The sequence below is a fragment of the Egretta garzetta genome, unplaced genomic scaffold (genome assembly GCF_000687185.1).
Source record: "Egretta garzetta isolate BGI_Z169 unplaced genomic scaffold, ASM68718v1 scaffold222, whole genome shotgun sequence".
NCBI classification, from domain to species: domain Eukaryota; kingdom Metazoa; phylum Chordata; class Aves; order Pelecaniformes; family Ardeidae; genus Egretta; species Egretta garzetta.
The window spans coordinates 446,107-450,205 of record NW_009258765.1 but is presented as its reverse complement, the minus strand read 5'-3'; the positions used below and the strand labels follow the sequence as shown (position 1 = coordinate 450,205).

The following is a 4,099-nucleotide window of genomic DNA, read 5'->3' as shown; positions in this document are numbered from 1 at the left end:
CGCCGCCTCTCCCGCTCCCGCTCCCGCTCCCTCTCTCACACACGCACGCACGCTTGCTCCCACTCTCGCTTTGCCCGGAGGTGCACCGGTAGCCGCTGAATGAGGGGGGAAAGTTAAGCGATTACACCAATATGAACCATCGCTGCTGGTAGCAGCGCCCTATCCAGAGCAGAATCCAGCGAGCACCCCTGCAGGAATGGAGTCGGTAAAACAAAGGATTTTGACCCCTGGCAAGGAGGGATTGAAGAATTTTGCTGGGAAATCCCTTGGTCAGCTCTACAGGTAAGACTGACATCTCTTACAGGACTCTACTTCCTAGAAATGATGGGAAGCTGTTCTTAACCGCCAGCTGCTGAAGGAGGGCGAGCGCTTTGGGGGGGTTAGCAGCGAGGGGCTGGGAGCTGCGGAGACACCGCCGGTGTAACCTGGCTCCTGGAAACTAGTGCTGAAGCTTCGCAATATGGCACCCTCGTAACTTCTCTATCTGATTCGTAGATGGTGCCAGTAAATATGTAGCGAAAGATTACCCCATCTTTCTCCCACAGAACCAGGATCCCATCTTGAAATCATCACCGGGAGAGAGCAGCTCCCTGTATTTTTGTACTGTCTTAATTTTGCAATGCAGTCACAGGATCTTTCCCCCTGCCTTTACCAATCATTAAATAATAATAATAATAATAATAATAATAATAATAATAATAATCTTAATCTTTCCTGGTTTCGATTAGTCTTGTCCCTTGTGTAATTTGTCGTCAGAGGAAGATAAACATGGAGATGTATAAATAATTGATATCCGAACGATTTTTTTTTTCCTCCTGAAGCTGAAACATATAGAGGGATGTGTTTAATTATTTATCCGTCTGCCTTGAGAAGCATCCCCTTGTCTTATAACTAATACACAACTGCAATTGCTACACTCAAAAGCATCACTCAACGGTATGTTTCTGTGTGTGCAGAACGTTTCTATCGTCTTCGAGCCCTGTACACACAGATAAACAAGCCCAAATTCTCCCATGCCTAAAAAGTGTATGCACTGAAGTTGACACATCGTGCTCCATCCGATCTGGCCACTTTAGTGACCTCCAGGACATTTGAGAATAGGCTGTGAAATTCCAATGTATTTTCGATCGTCCCCTCTGCCAGAAATCACCCCGAAGGTTTGGTTGATTGTTTTTTTGGCTTGGGTTTTTTGGTTTTTGGTTGTTTGGTTGTTTTTTTTTTTTTTTCCCCGATTTACAGATTAAAGGTAACTGCGGATTTATCTGCCTAGGGTAGGTCATGTAAAAGTCTTTTTTCCATACCTATGCGGCAGTGTTGGGCACAGGCACAAGGCTGTTCCACAGCATGAGTCACAACTTCTGCTGCCATTTTCAGGAAAGTGAAGTGATATAGACAAAATTAAGATCTCCACTTTGGTAAGGGGGTCATAGTTTTGAAAATCCGAAAGCAAAACCAAAGACATCAGCAACGCAGTGAATCTCCTACAGGTTTTGGTCATAATTAAGTAATTTTCAATGGTCGGAAAGAGAAATATTGAAAACCCAGAATAACTGTTCAAAATATAATTAAGTAATAAACTTCTTCCTCGCCCTAAAAGACTCCACAACATGTACATAAACCGATCGTGTCTACTGCTTTTTATATAGTCACTCAGTGAATAATGGAGAAACGGTGTTTGTGTTTTCCAGCAAAACTCCTTTTGAACTCCCCCCTCGATTAACAAATGCGCCATTTACTGATTTTTTTCAACGCACGGGACTGAACTATTTTGTTTCCGATTCTTAAAATTAAAATAGTTTTCCTGTCCCTCAAACCTCAGTGTCTCCCCGAAGACAAGAAGCCCGTTCAGGGAGAAGACACTTCTACATCATTCTTTATTCGCGCGAACGAATTTGGAACATAAAAATCCCGGCGGTTTATTTTGCTCACAACTTTCAGACATTCCTTAATGCTGCGGTCTTTAAGCATGGAAAGAATTCTTCCAGCAACGAAAAATCGGGGGGATTTCAGCTGAGTAACTACTGGAGAAAACCCCTGTAATTTCTCCAAACCACGGAGCAGCTTTTGAGCCTTATTCTGCGACTTGTTACAGCCCCCCGAGCCGGAGGAGTTAACCTCAAAGAGATGCTCCTCCGAGGAGAATTTTTGGCGTGAGAAAACTCTCCTAGAGCAGGGGTGAGGGCAGCGGTGGGAGAGTCCAGAGCGTCGGGAAATGGTCCCATAGTCGCTCCTCAACACGATGGAGCTGGGATGGAAGCGGTTAGGTTTTCTGTCTTTTAAATACCTCAGTGACTACAAAAGAAGATTAAGAGATTCAGCACGGGACGCTTGTTCGATAAACCCGATTTTTCTTACTACCGACACGGCGTTTTTAAAGCTTTTCCACTAAAGAAGGAATAAAATTAAGTGTTCTAAGTCACCTTTCGTGGATGGTGGGGGTGGGGGGATGTCAGTATTTTTCTGTTGATTCGAAATAGCTGCAAATAACCATTCCCTTTTAGATTCCTGCACGTTGTTTTCTAGGAGGTAGGATTCTCATGTGAAAACAAGGGAGTGGGGGCAATGAGATCGAGCTTAAAGCCGATCTGGGAAGGTTAAACCTGCTAAGCCATCACACGCTCAGAACGTGCAGATGCGATCTTTTGAAAATACTCCTCTGAAGATGCCAGCTCTCTAAAGACGGTCATGTTTTCTTCCACTGCATGTGACAGCCATTTTGCAAATCTAAAAAATAGAGTAGCAATATCCCTCCCGCCCCCCTCTTTCTGTTAATATTTCTTTTGTTCCCAGACCTGAAGCGAGATGCAGAGCAAGATCGTCCCCCTTGGCGTTTCTAATGCAGCAAGGAGGGAACAAAACCTTCTCCAAAAGCCTGTTTCGGTTTCCATACTATGCCTCTTGGGCTGCCCAACATGGCGCCTCTGCAGTGGTTACAGATGATGTCTTCTTACTGCGTCCTACATATTTAAGCAGAAGTCTTTAATGATAGATGAGCAGTTCTCAGCTAGAGCTCCTCCCTGGGCTGCTGCAGCGGGGTGGCGGGGGGAGCCGGGGATGACTAATCGTGACTCCCACAGGTCATTGCTAAAGAGCAGCTGAAGGTGAATGGAAAACAAGGAATAAATCCTCAAATCAATCGAAACGGAGGCAAAGGGGCGGGGGGAGCGGTGAACTTAAGCCTTCAGCTACCCGAAGGGGCTGTGCGTTCAGGCGGCCAGGGCTTGACTTTTCCTTCTTGTGCCGGGCAGAGTCCTAGAGAAGAGGCAGAAGCCCGGGGACACCATCGAGCTGACGGAAGATGGCAAGCCCGTGGAAATGCCCGAGAAGAAAGCCCCGCTGTGCGACTGTACCTGCTTCGGGCTGCCCCGGAGGTACATCATTGCCATCATGAGCGGACTGGGATTCTGCATTTCCTTCGGGATCCGATGTAACTTGGGAGTGGCCATCGTGGATATGGTCAATAACAGCACCATACACCGAGGAGGAAAAATTATCAAAGAGGTGGGAACCCTTCCCTCGTAGATCCCACGTCCTTCCAGTGCACCTCCCTGGCCAAGCCCCCGAGGCAGGCGGGGCGGGCTCTGCCCCCTGCCCGGCGTTGCCCCCGCTTCAGCCCGCGGTGCTGCCCCGCGCCTCCCGGCCCCGCCGCCGCCCTTGGCAGCACGGAAACCCCGTTCCTGAGTTGTTCTCGAACTATTTCTACCTATTTTTTCCTTTTCCGTTCCCAGCCCAAAGCCATTTTGAGGTATTAAATCGCGGGCAGATTTTTTTTTTGTCTCCCTTTGCACACAACCTCGAAAAACGCAGGTATCTCCGAAAATAAACGTAGGGGATGGGGGAAGGAGGGCGTCGACTAAAGCGGCTGCCGGCGGCTGCGCCGCGCTGGAACAGCGGCGGGGAGGTTGTGCGGGCATGTTTGAAAGCACCAGGGGGAAAGAATTTGTCTTGGTAAAAGGCGTTAAATGCTAAGACCCGTTCCAAAGCGAGTTACAGCGCAGTGAGAAAGAGGTGAATGCTAAACACAGAGGAGTGTTAAACATAACGCGTCCGGAGACAGCCAGAGCCCTGCGGCTTGCTCCTTGCCCAGGTAGGCGCTCGC

At 48.0% G+C, this 4,099-nt stretch overlaps 1 protein-coding gene across 1 annotated transcript in view; it reads left to right on the top strand.

Moving 5' to 3' along the window:
* The first annotated feature begins 196 nt into the window (after window positions 1–196).
* Window positions 197–4,099, top strand: part of SLC17A6 (solute carrier family 17 member 6) — a 31,264-nt gene continuing 27,361 nt past the window's right edge. Inside the window, exons 1-2 of the mRNA XM_009649329.2 lie at window positions 197–282; window positions 3,249–3,518. Of these exons, the coding sequence (XP_009647624.1) occupies window positions 197–282; window positions 3,249–3,518 (356 nt within the window). The remainder of the gene's footprint in view (window positions 283–3,248; window positions 3,519–4,099) is intronic.